This window comes from Meleagris gallopavo, chromosome 6 (assembly GCF_000146605.3).
Source record: "Meleagris gallopavo isolate NT-WF06-2002-E0010 breed Aviagen turkey brand Nicholas breeding stock chromosome 6, Turkey_5.1, whole genome shotgun sequence".
Taxonomy (NCBI): Eukaryota; Metazoa; Chordata; class Aves; order Galliformes; family Phasianidae; genus Meleagris; species Meleagris gallopavo.
The window spans coordinates 12323894-12340982 of NC_015016.2; the positions used below are offsets into that span (position 1 = coordinate 12323894).

General features: G+C 33.9%; 1 protein-coding gene across 1 annotated transcript; it reads left to right on the plus strand.

Annotated features, from left to right (window-relative positions):
• Positions 1 to 286: 286 nt before the first annotated feature.
• On the plus strand, positions 287 to 11710 carry LOC104911393 (armadillo repeat-containing protein 4-like). Its single transcript, XM_019616749.1, has 10 exons — positions 287 to 534; positions 1535 to 1692; positions 2902 to 3097; positions 3648 to 3754; positions 4202 to 4338; positions 5287 to 5403; positions 9086 to 9303; positions 10233 to 10349; positions 10548 to 10692; positions 11702 to 11710. Exons 1-10 carry the CDS (start codon positions 311 to 313, stop codon positions 11708 to 11710), a joined length of 1428 nt encoding a protein of 475 aa, XP_019472294.1. The 5' UTR covers positions 287 to 310.
• Positions 11711 to 17089: the final 5379 nt, after the last annotated feature.

Sequence of the window (17089 nt, forward strand, 5' to 3'; positions counted from 1 at the left end):
TTTAATCCTTTTCCCACTAGTTTTCCCCTTCACTTTAAAGAAATTTGTCAAGTTCTTTCTTCAATCCCGCCTTCAGGAATTTACCTGAAGTAAAAGAATCCAGTTCCTAAGTGCGTTTGTTTTAGAATCATAGAATCACTGAAGTTGGAAGGCACCCTGAAACACTGTCTGGTCCAACTCTCCTGCAGCTAATAAGGAAACCTACAGCTGTGTCTAATTACAGCATATTGTCCTTATCATTCGAGAGCTTAGCTTAGTCATTCTCTGTGTTTGTTTGATAAGGTGTCCACCTGTGAGACAAGCCAAGACCATGGGAGCAGCACTGGCAAGAGCTGCACAGTGGACTGCTGCTGGTTCTGGAACTGGCACGCTTGAAATCACTCCTCTGAATGAATCCCTTTTAAATCAGATTGTTAAGTTTGCAGAGGATTTCAGCACTAGACACCCTCAGGAAGCAGCGTTTGTCTTCAGGGAGCCCCTAGAGTGGAAAACGCAGTTGGGCTGCTCAGCGTTTGGAGAGGGTTATGAGATAGAGTAAGTCTGAACTGTAGCATGTTTTGAAATGTTGGAGGTGAACAACAAAGTGAAATTGTACTAATCCAGTGTAAAACTTTAGTGTATTTCAGATGCTAACATGGGTGAGATTCTTTTCTGTTATATATTGAAATTTTTAATTTAGAAATGTTTTTGTTTTTGTTTTGGAGAGTTTCTGACTGTTTTGTGTTGATTGTGATACAGACCTTCCTGGTTAGCAGTCTGTACAAACTGCAGTATCTATTCTTATGACTTCTGACAAGGTGTCTAACTGATTAACTCTGTGATTCTCAAAAATGTTAGAAGTATAGGTTTTAATGCTGCTTTTGAAGTGGATTAACAAGCACAATCTTGAATTTCAGCTTCTTTGGGAACTGTAGTTTCCAAGTTCTTTATGACCAGTCAGTTCTAATATACTAACACAATCTCAGTCTTAATCAGCATAGCAATTATACTGCTATGACCTACTTTTCAAATACTGTAAGAATTCTTCTAGAATTTGAAAATTAACATTGAAAAATAAATAGTCCAGAGGCACATGCTTGTTTTTTCAATCTAACAAAATGGTAAAAATACAGCCAGATAATCCCTTCTCTATGCTGCTTGAATCTTTCTAGTAGTCAGTATTTATGCCTGTATACTTCTCGGAGTTTTAAAAAAGCAGAAGCAGGAGACAGGAAGTAGCAAGCTTTGTTGTAAAACATAGTAACCTAAGCCTAAAGAGGGGACTTCAGAGAGATTTTGGTGGATGCTGTCTGAAAAGATTTCAGTCACAAACTCAACCTTTCAAATTTATATTTAAAGGTGTTACCAAGGTAAAGCAAATGAGTTACAGGTGTGATCTGCAGTGAATAAATTGGTTTACCTTGGAAGCTTACTGAAATACATTTTAAAGAAATTGTAATGATTTATCATGTGAAGCTTGAATAACATTCAAGATTCATCGTTTAAAATTTGCTGTTCCTACTTTAAAAAGATATCATTTACTTTTTTTTTCCAGTGAAGAAACCGTTCAGTCTGAAGCCAAAGATGAAGATGGACAACCCTTACTTCTCCTCTCAGCCTCAAATCTCAAAGTTCGCAATTTTGACCAGCTGTCCCATTTGCTACAAATTAATGTGGATAAAAAGTTAAAGGAAGCACAGGCATGCCTTGAAGGTTTCTTTTCTTTTTTTTTTTTTTCCCCCCGTCTTTCCTCTCTCTTAAAAAATATCTCTCATTTCCTTGGATTTGTGTTTATGAAATGTGAAAAAAGAAATGCATGTCTTCATTTTAGGTGTATGAAAAGGTGTTGATTCAAGAATGTGGCTGAAAGTGCTGATCCAAGACTTAATGAAGTTTCTGTTCTTTTACTTTGCAGTAATCAGTAACAGAGAAATATGAAATAAAATTAAACTGCTGATTTGCATATTCAAAATCATGTGTACTGAATAATACACAATCTATTGCAATACACAGTAGGTTTAAGTTTCAGAAGAATGTATCATTAGAGGCTAATACCACTTTTTTCCTATGTCCATAGTTTAATGCCCTTTTAAAATGTTACACCCTGTAAGGATTTTCAAATAAAACCTCATGTGCTTAAGACATTCTTACCTGCACAAGCTTCATAGTGCACATTTCCAGCTCCTTCTCACAAAAACTTAAAAATACAGGCACAGCAACTTGTATGGTGTCATATTCTAGTCCCGCGTTTCCAACTGACAAGATCCCTATGCTAAACTGGATATCCCCTTCTCACGGGAAGTAAAAGAGATCAGAAGTATTTCTCAGTGCTGTTAATAGAAATTGGATCTGCAATACGAAGCTGTAAATACACTGAATCAAACTTAAGACGCATCTAACCCAGGGTCCTGTCGCTGATAGTGATCAACCATGAATAATAGAGATGAATAATATGGGCAGAGTATTGTGCTGATACATTCACAGCTGCACGGGACTTCATTTTCAAGAAGAGGGCAAATTGTTTTTGTAAAACCCACTGACATGCAGTTATGTCACTGTTTACCAAAAAAAGGACAGCTGGCACAGCTGACGAAGTAATGGAGCCATTGGGAACGCTGCTAGAAAACTTTAAGTACTTTCTTTAACACTAAGTCTTGTTTCCCAAATGATCTGTTTTCAGTGAGTTAAGCTCATTGATTTCCTGTTTTGATCATCAACTGGGGATATTTAGAGGAAAGCAGACTTTTGATAAAAAGGAGTATTTAATAATCATCTCTTGATTTTGTGATTTTTTAAAAATTAATTTCGTAAATTAATAACATAAAATTATTCAGCATTTGAGATAAAAATGTTAGTCTCGCTAACTAATCTTTTCTTTTTAATGTAGCACCCCATTATATGGATTCTATTTCATGTTTACAGCTAACAGGGATCCTATAGTTAAAATTCTTGGCCCTGAATACGGGACTGTTGAAGGAGAAGATACATCCATGTTGCGTTTACTTGAAAAAATGAAAAAAGATGATGATCCTCAAACAGAGATGAAAATGAAAATCGCTATTCTTCTTCATCAGCTGGATATGCAACTCCTTAACAGTTCTTTAAAACACATTTCACAGTAAGTGCACTTCAAATGCAACCTAAGTATGTCAGCTCATGCATATTTTTCATTTTATTGTTAAATTACATTGTTTCAACCCACAATATGTGCTTTTCATGTAAATTAAATATATTTATCGAAATAACTTTCGTTGTTTGGTAAAAGAAAAATTCTTTTTCGTAAAGATTTTGCTGTAGGTGTGGGTATGTGAGTGTGTGCCTACAAGTGTTTAGTTTTTTTTATTGCATGTGTTTTGCATTTCATAGCAAATTGAAGTAATTTGTACAAATAACAAAGTAACAGTTAAATATTTTCAAGGAACTGATTATTTCTTTGTGAAAACACGTTGAGTCTGTTTCATAGTTACAAGAACTTCCTAGCTGTGAATTAAATGTCTTTGAACTAGGATAAAACAAAGAAAATCAATGTTAAGTGACCCATTCCCAGATCTCAGTTGCTACTACGAAAACTTTGTGTACAAGAAAAAAATTGTATTATATTCCATTTTAATATCTCAGTGTGCATCCTTTTGATGAATAGATTTTAAACTGTTTTATATTAATTGCAGAGATGTAAGACTAAGCCCAACTGCTGTGAATAATGAAGTGAATCTTCTCAAGAATTTCTCTGGGAAAGGAGAGGATACAGTACTGGAATCACTGGAATACACATCAGGTCCAAATTTTATCATATCTAACTTTTACATATACATTTATTGAAGTATTTGACTGTTAGGTGGAATGTGTTAAAATAATTCCATTAATAAATTAAAATTGTTTTTTTTTCATCTTTAAAGATAGGAAGTCAAATAAAATGTATTTTCAGATATGGAATGTGCTTCTCTAGCCTTTACTTAGAGAAATATCATATGTCTTCATTATAAGTAGAGGTAATAAACTGAGTCTTTGAACATGAAACGTGTTACGCATACTCACAGTTCTTTGTTGGTTAGGCCATGGTGCACAGAGTTTTGTATGACAGATTCCCAACAGAGTGTGAATATTTAAGTGTAACGTATTGTTCTGGGAGCTTGATTTGCACGTGTATTATATTAATCTTCAGGCATAACTATGAAAATATAATTCTAAATTGGATAAAAACACTAATGCTAATTGGTTACAGATTACACATTCTCTAATGGATGCAGAGCTCCTCCGTGGAGACAAGTGCACGGGGAAATTTGTTACTTAATCATCAAACCACATGACACTGATCCTTTGTGTATCACTTGCAGCACAGCAGGAGTGTTTTTAAATGGAGTAAGTAATAATAAGGAGTAAATAATACTTTTATGTGCTAAAATAAAAAGTCCATCAGGTTTGGAGTAACAGTATTGAAGCTGTAAGACCTGTAGAGTTAGTTTACTTGTACTGATGGAGAAGAAATAGTAATGCTAGTAGTGGGAAGGAATAATATACTAATTTTCCCATATATTTAGAGTGCTTTTTCTTTAAGCTTTATAGTGGGAGTGTATTCAATGTTTTTTGGTAGCAGAGCTTGTTTGGTCTTTGCATGTGCCTGAAGTCTTCACACTACTCCTTTTGAAAGGTACTGCAGGACTAGGTACATCTCTAGGTCCTCATTGATCCTGATCTAGGATGTGATGTTACTGTATGGCTAATGCTGATGATGCTTTATATTGTCACTCATCCATATAGCTTGCATTTGTATTCTTATATAAGCAGTTCTTCTTCCTTTCAGTGGAGCTTTTCTAGAAATTCCTTATCTCTTTTTGTCTGCTTTTCATTCCAGTTAGCTCTTTGCAGATTTTGTAGAGGGATAATAGTCCTTTATGTAGTTTAAGCAGGGACCAATATTTTGAAGAGAAACTGATGTCCATCAAGTATAACTTTACAAACTGCTTTTCCTAAGAGTTAAAAAATAGATCACATTTAGTTTGTTTTTTTTTGTTTGTTTTTCTCACCACGACTCCTTTTCAGTTGAACTTTTCAGTTGAACTACGTGCAGTACAATGAACTTTAACTTGCAGAACTGCATGTAAGACCTTGATTATTTGTTGGGATCCATAGAGGTGATCCATGCATCTTCACTGTCATTTACTGAAGTGTGATGAACTCTGTGTTAAGTGTGAGGCTTCTGCACATAATTCTTTACAGTGCATGACCTGTGTACTCTTTGGCAGTGTTTTATGATACAGATTAAATTGAGCAATACTGTTAATAACTTAAATTTATTCTTTCTTGAAGGGTGAAATAAAGGGTAAAGATGAAATTGACTATGAAAGAAAAAGTGATGTGTATAAAGATATTGTCACATTTTTAAGAGAAAGATCACCTAAATTCGTAGAAAATATGGCTAAGCAGGTATGTATATATTGATTGTAAGTGTATATTCTAGTTTGTACAAATGTATATTGATAAGAATTACATTATAGACCTTGATGTTCTATATCAAAGTTAAATCTTTGATTAAATGCAGAATTTTGAAGTCTGAGAATGCCTTCATTATTTTTGTTTGTACTTTCTCAAATCTCAGTTAAATATATGTTTTTTGTGAATAATTAAGTTGTGGGGTAAAAAGGGAGTTGTTCTCTCTACAGAAGCAGTAAGTTTCGTCCTTACTCTAATCACACCTTGAATTCAGACTCCTTGTTATTTTAACCAACTTTCCTTCCTGATAATTGCAGTGTAACTTAAAGTGCAATAGCTGTCAGTTTACATTCAGGTAGTTGTTATTTAGGAAGTACTGCCATCACAGACTTTATTTTATGGCATGTCTAAACCTTCTGTGAGATCAGTTTGAGCTTCAGAGTAAGTTAGCTCCACTGTAGTGAAATGGAAAATAAAAACCTTAATAAGCAATAATTATTGATGTGTAGTCTTGAATAAAACATACATATGTGTTCAAGATTTCAGAAAGGTACAATTCTTCTTAACTTTTGTTTATTTGAAAATAACAATTATTTGATAAAACCATGAATTGTGTACTTAAAAGAAAGTCTTAGTGTCTGCTTAAAAGGCACAGATTTGCCTGGGATTCTGTTACTTGTGGAGAGGGCTTGTACTCCTTGTGTCCAACTACACAGCCTGCTCCTCTGTAGCATGGCTTCAATGAAAGCTCACAAATGGATCTTCCCTTTGGAATTAGCCTGAATGCAGCATAAACCTGCACTGGAATCTAATGTATCTGCAAGCCTTATGCAACTGATACTGGTTCAGCTGGTCATATCCTTAGCAGATGTTACCAGAAGCCAGCCCAATCACAAAAGAAACAAAAAGATATAAAGGGAAGAACTGCTGTTGTATGCATATGAAAAATTTCTCAGGTCAATAGGAAGCACAAGATGAGCAAAGATAGAGTGCTTACTTCGAATATGGCACTTGATATGTAGTATTAATACTAGCCCTCATAATGCTTATTAAAATTGCTTACATTTTAGAATTGTGGATGCAAGTTTTTGGTTTTCATTTTCTTTACTTGAAAGCAGATACTATACAGTTATAGTTCTATCATACAGTATCATGAGGTTTGATCCAGCATGTGAGGTCAGCTTCTAATTTTGCATAAAAAATTCTACTTGTCTTCTAGTGTTATTCCTTATGGAACACTGGAAATGTCAGAGTAGGAAAATATGATACCCTTACAGAAAAGGTCAACTTTTTATGACAGTATTTTTCCATGATCAAAACCACTTGAATTTTTATCTTCATGTTTTGTTACTCAAATATAAGTAGCCCAATTTTTTTACAAGAACTGCCTGATTTAAATTTCAGAGCTAAGAGTTATGTGTCCAGTTTATACAGTCATTGTTGTTTCAGTCACTCAAAAATGCATTTGGCATTTGTTTAGAGCTCTAAATTAGAGTAAGAAAGAAGCATCATATTTTGTTTGTTAAAACAGAATCAGTTGTGCCACTACAATTTTAGTTGTTCCATCATCCCTGTTATTAAAACAAAACAAAACAAAACAAAACATTTTTTTCAGACTTCTGTTGTGCCTATAACAGATTAATAGCTTTGTGGTAAAATTCATTACAGGCTAAAACCTGTCAAAAGTTTTATTGTGGTTATTGGTATGCAATTGTAATTATTTTAAGGAGGAAGACATAAAAGGGAAAATTTCATTTACTTAGGTACCAGTTTGGGGAGGTTTAGGGCTGATATTTACTTTTTTGAGACAAGAAAATGTGACAATTCTGAAAGGACAGTACATTTTAAATTGTACTCATAGGTACAGTAGCTTACAGTAATGGAGTTAGATTTCAAAGTTGTTTTGTTCAAAAGTGCAATGAGTGCGAAAGTTCTAATGTGGATTTTACTTATTCTGTATGCAAATATTTCTTTAATTTTATATCTACTTATTGGTTTACATTTCATAAATGGGCCAATATATGAATGTTTTAGGTAGTTACTGTTTTAAAGCACTATCAAAGTGATTTGGCTTCATGTGATGGTCGTGAAATGTAAAGTAAGGTGATATTTTAATATTTTTCAAAATTCTAATTCCAAATGGCAATGGAGATGATAAATATACTGTAACTGTGTTTAAAAGTTACATAAGACTAAGCAAATAGAATTTATTTTGTACTCCTTTAGTAGTCATATAAATCATTGATTCTATGTTCCCTGATAGTGAAAAGAAGCTAATACTGAAGAGTGTCAGCCATGCCACTTCAATAGGAATATCCTATCTGGTTGCCTTGCTGATGAGCTAGTTTAGTACACTCTGCATTCTAAAATTAGAATATAAATGAGTTATTTCTGTAGTGCAGCACTACATTTGTGTTTAAAGGAAAATCAGCTCTGCACTAGAACTATAAAAAGGACAGAAAAACTATTTTCAAGATTGCCTATATAAAATAAAGTACAACTGGAAACAGTTTTGGTTTATTTTCTGAGGAGTGTTTCAAAAGGCTAGTTATGTACACATATATTGCATAACCAGTTAACTTGCTTTGTATCTTCTTGGCCTTGTTTGTTAACATTTACAAGTGCTGTGTTGGCATACACTGCTGTAGGAAATACAGTTTTAAAAATATGTTTAGCTAGTCTAGCAACAGCTTCAATTCCCTGACGATCAGGATAAATTGTCTTGTTTAGAGTATCTTTTTAGAATGGGAGAATTAACAAGAGTTAATTTATGATTAGACAGTTGGATTAGCAAGCCAGGAACAGCCCATTCTCATCAGAGACTAATCGAAGACAGACCATACTATGACAGTCTCCTTAAAACTGCCTTGTATCAGATATGAAAAAGAATGTCTTTGCCTATCTGGTAGAGACAGCTGCAACAATAATAAGTAACGATCATATGCTATCTTTCCTGTAAAAATTGAATATGTTCCAATAGAAAATAACAGTTGACAGGAATCTTTGCTGTTCTGGATATTTTTGATCAGCCATGGTACCAGACATTGACAGCTGAAGGATTGGTAGGTGCCACTCAGCTCTGTTTTGGCATGTGTCTTGTTCACCATTGTTTCTTTTGAGAGACAGAAAATGAAAAAACTGAAATGGAAAGCATTTATATTAATTCTAAACTTTATCAAATTAAATTACTTGGAACTGAAGTTTAGCAGTTTATTATAGCCTATTTTCAGTTTTACTTTCATTTGTTTTTTTAATGGGATTTTTTTGTAAATGCTTTGTGCAAGGAAATATTTTTTAATATAAAGAGTCCAGAGAGAGCAGAATGACCAAGTCTTAAAACTTATTGGGCATTAGGTTCTATAAAAGTGCTTGTATTGCAAATTATTTAACATACTAGGAACTGAAATACACTCAATATCCAAGTCTATTCAAGAAATTCCAAATCTATTTATTTCATTTATTTTGAAACTTTTAGTCTGCATACAGTTACTTTCCAGATTAATCTAACATTTCATTCTTTTAAAGGAAATCTCATTTTATACCTATAATATAATTCTATATTTGATAAATACATTTTTAAGCCCTTCACCTCAAATTTTGCTGATAAGTTATTGTTTTAATGTCTGTTGTTCATTTAGACTTATGACTGGCAAACTGTATCTTCTTCTTTTGTAAGGAATTTACATTTTTTAAAGAACCGACATATGAGAAAAATGATCAGCATGTAGAAGTAGTTGCTAAGGTCTCTGGCCAATCCCCAAACCTTGATGATTACACAGAAAAGAATGAATATGAGAAAAAGAAAAGTTCTGCTGAAAAAAGCAGATCCACTGACAAGAAGAAATTAGAACCATCTATGAAGTGGAAAAATATTGGTCTTTCTGCTGCCCACAGGTAAGTAGTTATTTTTATAATTGAATTTTCCATAGCTCTCCCTAACTTGTACTAGCAATTACTGTTATTTCTATTTTAGTATGACCAACCCAGGCAAAAAAGTACATTTCGTTTTCACAGTATTGTAAATTAGGAACCAAAAAACACCAAAAGTTTTGCTCAGTTGGGCCTGGAACTCTTCTTGGAATACAAGGAAAGGAAGATACATAATATTGAGCCCACAATCAAAATAGTGGAACTATTCAGTGTTAAGAACAGCTAATCAGACTAGGACTCCTCTACCTGGAGAAAAGATGTCTGGAGGAAAATGAGAGTTTTGAAAACATGAGTAATGACTGAAGAAGATGTCTGTTCTAATACAAAAAAACACAGGACATCAAGTGAAGTGAGTCTCAGTGAGACTGAAAATTCAGAACAAAGGGACCTATTTTTTCACAGAACACATCTAAGCTCTAAAAATATTATTATTACTATTATTATTATCATCATTTTTATTATTATTTGCCACAGGATGTTAAAGGCCATTCATTTACTTGAAATAAGAAAAGCAAACAGACAAATTCATGGGAAAAAAAAATAATCCAGAACTGTTCATGTGAGGACACTTAAGATTTCCCTAAACCAAAATTTTCTGAGAAATATTCTGGAAAAAAGTATTCCTCTGCTGATCTTGTACTATTACCTAGAAAGCTGCTAGTGGTCATGGTTGGAGAAGGTATCCTAGGACAGATGAACCAATGGTCTGGCTGCATGTACTTCATTGATCTTGTATTACAAACAGGTTTGCATAATGCAGATTTTATAATATTCCACTGTTTTCATAAAATGAAATTAGTCATTTAAGATACAGCATGTTTTCTATCGTGCAGGTTCATAAACTCCTATGTGCTGGTACATGTATCCAAACATAGCTTTTTCTTACATTTTAGTGATAAAGCTGCGAGAGAAAAAGAACAACAGAGAAAGAGTACTGTATCTGGGAAAAAAAAAAAGAAAGCCTCTGGTATTTCTTCTGAATCTGTTAAAATACAACCAGCTTTAAAATGGTATGGCTTACTTCTCTTTTCTTCAAAATTTTAATTACTATTTCCTGTATTTACAGTATTTATCACCATATTTAGTGTTTGGTAGTGATAATCATGTTTCCGATGCTATTATTAGGCAAGATTGTTATGTCTATTTAACATATGTTCATAATACTTTATGGCTATCTAAAGCTAGTGATGGTCTTCATTCATTTTTAGTAAAATATCAGACATGTTTGAAGAAGTTAGTGAAAGTTCCTCAGAGACTGATGAAGATGAAGAACAACCTGTACGTCACCAGGAAGGAAGCACTGATTTGCCATCAGAATACTGGGGAATTCAGAAACTTGCAAAATATTTAAGGGTAAGTTAGGAGTATTGATTTAAAAATATATATATATAAATGCCACTTTCTTTTTTCTTTTCTACATCTTTTCTACATATCAATTTCTTGTTCTTTGTATCTTTTTTTTAATTTTACAATAGCCCTGCCATGTCACATGTTTAAAGACTTGAGCTGTTTGCTTTCCTATCACCCACCCTTATTCTCCTGCTTTTTCATCTGCTGTTTTTGGCTTCTGTAGACCCTTAGATTAAGCCATCTGTTCAGTGTTATTTAAAACTTAAGATGGTATAATTTCTTTATTAATTACTAGGTTTCTATTTTGCTTTTTGAAATTTTCCAAGATATTTCTTTATGTGGATAGTAACTTTCAGGAGTTTTTATTAAAACTGAATACTTGCCTAAAGTCTTTCATCAGCTATGACTAATGCATGACTGAAGTAGTTCTAACATGGTCTTGTGTCTGGATAGTTGCTGTTCGTGAGCAAGAAAATATATGATAAACAGATCCTCTAAAACAAAAAAGGCTTTTTACACAGAGTTGTTGAAAATCTTTTGGAGTCTACAAGTAAAGATTCTTAGACTTCTGTGTATGTCTGAAAACAAAACAAAACAAATCCCCTGAACTCTTTTGGAAAACTCTGAAACTAATCATGTTTTTCTCTCAGGAAAAATTCCTTCACAAGTTTGTACAGGAATTTAAGTAATGTAAATTACTAATGAAGTTGCTGGTTTATCTTTTTTTTAGTACAGCTACAGAGCATACACATCTGACAGATAAAAATGATTGTGCTGTTGTACTTGTTGGTACAACAAAATTACTGATGAGGAGTAAGCACAGATTGGTCTTCTTCCAGTCCTTTCAGCATCAGAGAAAAGTATTTTAATGCTCTCTCAGTGTTTTTTCTTAGTGCATGTATGTGAGACCTGTGCTACTGTCCATAGCCAGAGGCATGGAAACAGATGGATAATACAAATTCTTTATGCTTCATCCTTTCTAGATTTAACCTCTATATTCTTGTCATTTTAGCTACGCTAAAGTAAGTCTTCATGAGTTTAATCCGGTATAACATCCAGCAAGTAACTTGTTCAGCTATCCCTAATGCTGAACACAACACAATTTCCATGATGCAGGAAATTGTGTTGTTTTTTTGTTTGTTTGTTTGTTTTGTTTTGATTTGCATGTAATTTCAGTCCAAGATGTGGTTTTTAAAGTCTTTCAGTTGACTGATAGCTTGTTTCTGTTTTATGGACCATGTCTTTGTACCTTTGTGAGAGTTGAGATAAATAACCATGTTGCTTTTTAGTAATAACGCTCAGATCCTTCCAGAGAGAATACTTGAAATTCATTACTGTTGATGAACGCCTAGAAATCTTTTCATTGGCATATGCATGACCACCCTCTTTAGTTAAATGGCTTCTGATGATGTAGTTCAGAAACTCCCTCTCCTCTTTAGATCCTTCATATAGATACGTTTGGATTTTAGTACAGGACATGATTCAGTACTGAATTTACATTTGCTTGAAACCATTTTGAGTGAAGTACGAGAAGGGCAAATAAGAAAATAAATTTTTCATAAGTGTATTTTATTCAAGATGTCAACAAGCAAAATTACTTAATGGCTTAGAACTAGAATTAGAACGGAGATCCTGTAGTGAGTACCTGGTAAGATGTATTTTTAATACAAAATTCCATCATATATGAAGAGACTGTTTTCAGAATTTAAATGTATACTTGTTCATGTTTTAATGTACACCCAAGTCTCCCAAGCTATTTAAACTAGATATAAATTAAACAAAGTACTTGAAGATATACTTAAAATAGTTCTCTGTCAATTTTTAGCTACGTAAAGCAAGAAATCCCTAGTGTCAGATAAAGCTGAAAAGAGATGCCTCTGTGCCATACCACAGACAGTGGTTGAAATGCTTTATTGATGGAGTGCTACTTCAGCTTGCACATGGAATTAATTTTAATTCAAGTATAAATACTGCACTTCTGGCCAGACTTGGAAGATTTTTTGGCATTCTTGTTGTTCTTGTAGGCAAGTGTTCTTGACACATGCAACATAAGAGAAAATAAATTTATGACTGCAATATTTAAGTATCTACAAATGTATTTACATAGAAGCATACATTTTGGAGGGTTTACACTTTGAAAAGTTGAATACATTGTTTGCACGTTTTAAAAATCAAAGGAAATAAATAATAGATGTTAGAAAATACAGTCATTTCTACATGTGACAATTTCTGGATATCTGTTGCAGTAAACACGATTTACAGTTCAGCAAGACTCCATAACATTAATTTACAAACACAAAAGTTCCATAAAACCTGAAAAAATACCTGATTTTTATGGCTCTGTTAGATTACCATCTTAGAAAGACAGTTGTGTCCTGTATAAAGTAAATTTGCTGGGTCCTGTGAATTGTACTTGCAGACAATGACAAGGACAAAAATTCTAGTACAGTGGAAATTCCCTTCTGACTTTTTGCCCTTTCCTGTTTTGCCTTTCTCTGTGAAAGAGCAACCATGTTGGAATTGCTCCACTGGGAAGCAGCTGCTTCTGTGGTCTGGCTCCTTGTCCTACCTTCAAGCTTCCCAGAGCTGTGAAAAAGAACATAGAGCATGTGTCTTATTGCCATGTCTCCCCATTGGCTTAAAAATGGGCAATAAAGGGAGATCAGTGAGCTTGGTGACAGCATTTTGTTAAGAATTTTTTAGGACTAGACTGGGTATATTTGGAATGAAGAATTGTTAATATTTCAACTAAGTGAATTCTACTGTTACAGCTTAGTTCCGATTTTACATTATCTATTAAAATAGTGTTTCTGACATATTAGATTTCTGGGAGAAGGACCACATTTTACATGTGAAAAAACTGAAGAAATAGAGTGAAGGGGTCATATTTTACACCAACTTTTTTGCTAGAATAGGGGATCAAGGGGTACCAGTGCTTTATCTTCTTTTCAATAGAGCTGAGGCTGATCACTGGGAAACAAACAAACAAACAAACAAACAAACAAACAAAAACACTCTACCAAAAAGAAAACAAAAAACAACTCAAGATTCATTTAAAAGTCCTAATTTTTCTCCTGGGAAACTGGCTCAAGGAATGAATATCAAAGAAATCTAAGCTATGGGTCAAGTTCTTATAATGCAGGTGTTGCAATGAGTACTGGTTGGGAAACAGCTAGATCCCCTTTGGAGTGTGAGCAGAGCTAAGACAGGAGACTGTCATGTGGCTGGTGGCAGAATTTATTTCCGTTTCTTAGGGAGCTCAAACTTATCAGTTACAGAAATGGAACTTACAAGAAGACACAATGGTTCCTTGGCTGAGATTTTTGTACATGGAGGATACTAGCATTCTTGAGAAAGAAATGTACTAGTTAGAAATGCAGGTGAAATAATGAAAATATGCAGCAAAGCTCTGCCAGGAGCTAAGATGAAGAGTTTAGAAAGAAAGGTTAAATAGATATTGTTGATAAACTGTGTGAGAGAGTTTTCTTCCCAACGAAAAGGCAGAGAGATATCTGCAGATTGATATTTTCATGGTTGGGGCATGTCAAAGTGCAGAAAATCCATGTGTGAAAGAATAGAAGAAGTGTGGACAGGAAAGGTTCAACCAGTTACAGAAACAGGGAGCCTGTTTCAGAACACTGGACACAGAGTATCCAAAACACAGTCTTAAATGGAAGAATCGTGTGTGTTTGGGAGTTCTTTTGCACTCTATGGGGTTTGCAGTGTGACATTTCTCTGCTTGGGGGGAAAGGAGAAGCAGCAACAATGGCATACACACTACTATACATTAGTAGTCAATCACAGTTTTTTTATAATCTGAGATTTCTCGTATTTGAGATCTGAGGTTCTAGTTATCTGAAACTCTCACAAAATTTTGTGGCAGAAAACATTCAGCCTTTCAAAATGACCAATTTTTTTCTTGTATAAATGAAAGACTTGCTGAAGAGTGTTATGTAGTAATCTCAGCCCTCCTGGAGTTTAACAGATCGTGTATACAGCAACACTTTTAAAAGAATCAATTATAAATTTATGGCACTTGGTTAAACAGTGATGTGGCTTATAGTTTTTTTTCAATTTTTGTGTGAAATAGAGGATAGGCACAGTATTTCTAACTGCAAAATTGAGAAATATAGCTTTCTTAAATTAAATCCAGTGATACTGGAAATGTTCCATATACTTAAGATTACATTGAACTCATTATAAAATTTTAAATCAGCTTCATAAAAAATGCATGGATTAAGAAATCAATTGTTTTTTGGGAGTAGCAGAAAAGTAATTTTGTTTTATTTTCAAATACTGAACCTCAAAATAGATCTAAACATATTAGCCTAAGGAATAAAATGGTCTTCTAATACTGATTCATTTGAAGTGAAACTAATTAAATGTTATTTTAAATTTTATAAAAAAAAAAAGGCATTAGCGTTGCAGTGTATCCTCTAAAACATTAATTGCTGGTTTAGTTATTTTATATATTGCAATACTTCTTAAATATTTTCTGGTAGCAATAGAAAAAGTCTAAAATTGAATGTTCTCAGATATTGCTGAATATCAAACTGCCCAGAGAAATGTAAACACCACTTCTGAGGAACTAACTGTCTTTTTTAATTTGGCTTCCATTTGCCTTGGAAGATTTACTGCTGGGTACAACTGTACAACTATAGTTGGATAGTTGGATGATTAACATAGAAGTTAGGAACTTGAGTAGACATGTAACCAACCTAGAAAATATTTTGTGTGCAATATTATTAAAGGAATTTATCTATAATCTTGAAATCCAGTTCTAGATGTGCAATAGAAGCAAATATTAGAATCTAATAGCAAAATATCTGTATAGGAAATATGTTGCATGTTATGTTATTTTTTCCCACAATCTGTGGAATAAGATAAGTTATTTCTTTATAGCATCACATTAGTAAGGCTTGCATTTGAGTATATTTTAGCTACTGAATTATTGTATATGAATATATATAAAATATTTCCATATAAAATAATTTTAAAGTTCATAATGCATTTTTTCAGAACTGTCAAGTTTGCAAATAATTTAGATGACCTTATTAGTAGAGTATCTAACACTAAACCCTTAATCTGTCCTAACGAAAGTATTCGTTGGAGAACATTCAACTGAACTTAAGGGTCAAGATGAAAAAATAATTTTATAGTAGTTTGGCGAAGTGGTAGACTGCTATTCTTCAGAAAATACCAAACACATGAGACATAATCATGTGCCACCTGCTAGTGTTTCTAGGCACATATTTGGCTAACCTGTCAGCTTTGGCAAGTAATCTTTTTATATCCCTCACTTCTGCACTGTACGTGAACATCTCCTGTTCCCATCTTCTGATATTAGGTGAGATTTTCTTTTAAATTTCTGGGGAAGAAAAAAAAAAAGAGTGCTGAAAAAATAGTGGGATAAAAACATGGAAAAACTATATTTTGTAGTTAAGATATGTATTTTTTAACAATTTAGCCAATGCTGGTCATGAAAAAGAATTTTTATGATAAATTTACTGAGTAGGAAATATTGGCAACTGGAGAACTCTCATATTATTATTATTATTATTGGCAGCTCTAAAGAACTTGCATAGCTCTCTCCTCAAAATACTGTACAAACAATCATTCCTAATCACAAGAGATGTATAAAATATAAAACTGCCAGTTGATTTTTGACCATAAACACCAACTCTAATGAATTTCTGTATAATAGAGGTTAATTACTGTCCTAAGGATCACCCATTCCTATGTGTTTCCTAGCTGATGTATTGAGAGACGGGACAGAAATAAAATAAAAAAATAAAATAAAATAAAATTTAAAAAAGTAAAATTCAATGAAAAACAAGGAAGAATCATAGAATAGTTTGGAAAGGAACGTTTAAGATCATCTGATTTCAACTCCCCTGCTATAGTCAGGGACACCTCCCTCTAGACCAGGTTGTTCAAAGTCCCATCCAGCCTGACCTTGAATGCTTTCAGGGAGAGGGCATTCAGAACCTCACTGGGCAACCTATTCCAGTGTCTCACCACCCTCACAGTAAAGAATTTCTTCCTGATATCTAGTCTAAATCTACCCTCTTCCAGTTTAAAATGATTTGCCTTCATTCTTCATCAATGACCTTGATGAGGGGATAGTGGCCACCCTCAGCAAGTTTGCTGATGATAAGAAGTTGGGAGGATTGGCTGACATGCCTGAAGGCTGTGCTGCCATTCAGCGAGACCTGGACAGGCTGGAGAGCTGGGCAGTAAGAAACCGAATGAGGTTCAACAAAAGCAAGTGTAGGGTCTTACACCTAGGGAGGAATAATTGCATGCACCAATACAGGCTGGGGATGAGCTGCTGGAGAGGAGCTCTGCAGAGAGAGACCTGGGCGTCCTGGTGGACGACAGGTTGGCCATGAGCCAGCAG